The sequence below is a fragment of the Nicotiana sylvestris genome, chromosome 10, assembly GCF_000393655.2.
Source record: "Nicotiana sylvestris chromosome 10, ASM39365v2, whole genome shotgun sequence".
NCBI lineage: Eukaryota > Viridiplantae > Streptophyta > Magnoliopsida > Solanales > Solanaceae > Nicotiana > Nicotiana sylvestris.
The window spans coordinates 9653703-9655711 of record NC_091066.1 but is presented as its reverse complement, the minus strand read 5'-3'; the positions used below and the strand labels follow the sequence as shown (position 1 = coordinate 9655711).

The 2009-nt window shown below is 37.5% G+C and overlaps 1 protein-coding gene across 1 annotated transcript; it reads left to right on the top strand.

The window, feature by feature from the left end:
* The first annotated feature begins 223 nt into the window (after positions 1–223).
* Positions 224–1563, top strand: LOC138878987 (uncharacterized). Its single transcript, XM_070158560.1, has 2 exons — positions 224–994; positions 1057–1563. Exons 1-2 carry the CDS (start codon positions 224–226, stop codon positions 1561–1563), a joined length of 1278 nt encoding a protein of 425 aa, XP_070014661.1.
* Positions 1564–2009: the final 446 nt, after the last annotated feature.

Below are 2009 nucleotides of genomic sequence, written 5' to 3'. Positions count from 1 at the left end.
TGAAGTTGAAATCCTACAAGGGTAGGTCGTAGTTTTTAATCCCGTTGAGCTGGGAATTTTCCATGTAAAATTCTGCTTGTCATCTACTTACTACAGTGTTCGTGTGTTATAGTAGAACTGATAGAGAACCTGGTTCTCTATAGAGTTTGGTAGACCTTTATATTCTATCAATTGGTATCAGAGCAGGTTCTTTCTATCAGGTCAACACCTAGAAAGGATCCTCATGGATGCTCCTCCAAACTTCGAAGAAGGCCAATCTACTTACAGACCTCTAAGGTTTAATGGTCAATATTATGGATGCTGGAAGACTAGGATGCACAACTTTATCATGGCTGAAGATTCTGAACTATGTGATGTCATATGTGACGGACCCTTTGTCCCTACCAAGAACCTTGGCGACCTAGCTGTAGCCATCCCTAAGAAGAGAATGAATTCAATGACGCTGATCGAATGGGCATATAAAAGAACTTTCGTGCAAAGAAAATTCTTGTTTGTGGCATTGGTCCTGATGAATACAATAAGATATCAGCATGTCAATCAGCAAAAGAAATCTAGGAGGCTCTTCAAAGAACTTACATGGGAACAACAGGTGAAGCAATCCAAGATTGATATGCTCACAACTGAATACAAGCTCTTCAGAATGAAAGATAATGAATCCATCCAAGATATGCATACTCGATTCACCTCCATTATAAATGAGCTTCACTCACTTGGTGAAATTATTTCGAGAAACAAGCTTGTCAGTAAAATCCTTAGTGTACTGCTCAGTTCTTGGGAAAGCAAAGTAAATGCAATAACAGAGGCAAAGGACTTGCAGACACTGACCATGGATGAACTTGTTGGAAACTTAAAAACTTATGAAATGAAGAAGAAGAAGGACAATGAAAGAAGAGAGCCTAAGAGGAAGAAGATTCTGATCCTTAAGATGGACTGCAATGATTCAAGTGGTAAGGATGGTGATATGGCTTACTTGACAAGAAGATTCCAGAAGATGGTTCGCAGAAATGGACCTCTAGCAAGCCAGGACACTTAATCAAGGATTGCCCTCTCCTAAAGCAAGATCAGTATAATAACAACTTTAACAAAGCAGCCAAAAGAAATCCGGTTCCTGATAAACACTTCAAGAGAAAGTATGACGCTGATGATATTGTAAAGCAAGCTCTTGCTGTATGGGGAGACTCCTCTAGCGAATCTGAAGATGAAAATGATCATGGTGTTAGTTCAATGTTGGTAGTGGAAAATAAAGAAACTGAGTATGATTCAATCTTTGCTTTGATGGATCAGTCTGATGATGAAGATGACGACGATGATGAGGTAAATTTTCTGGATGTTAAGAGAAATGTGAAATCTTATTCTCCTAAGAAACTCATGTCTTTGGAAAATGTATTAATTGATGCTTATCACAGTCTTATAAATGACAAAGATGCTTTAATAGTTGAACTAGGAGAAGCAAAACAGTCTAGAGATGACCTTGTGGTAGTTGCAGTTGATTTAAGGGAGACAATTGAGAACCTGAAGAAAGAAAAAGATGCCTTAGATGAAAAAATTGCAAATGTAGAATAAGAAAGAGATGATCTCATAGTTGTTGTGGTAGACCTAAAAGAGACCACTGAGTGTATAAGTAGGGAAAAAGAAGTCTTAACTAAGAAAGTTGCTAACATCAAGCATGAGAGAGATGACCTACTAGTGGTAGTAGTGGACTTAAAGAAAACTATTGGGGAACTTAAAATGGAAAGTATGCCTGAAAATTCTCAAAAAGGGAAGGAAGTTGCAAGCGAAACACACATTAAGATTTAAAATAAGTTAACTTTAGTGAAAACCAATCTGTGTGCTGAGCTTGAGAAAAACAAACAGCTTTAGGAAGAACTAGGAAAAGTGAAGAGTGATCTTGAAAATTCTCTTAAGTGGACTTGGTCCTCTTATGCTATTACTGCTATGTATGTTATCAATGGGGGACACATGTGTTGACCCAAAAGGTCATCACTTGTTTTAGAAATAAATTATGCATT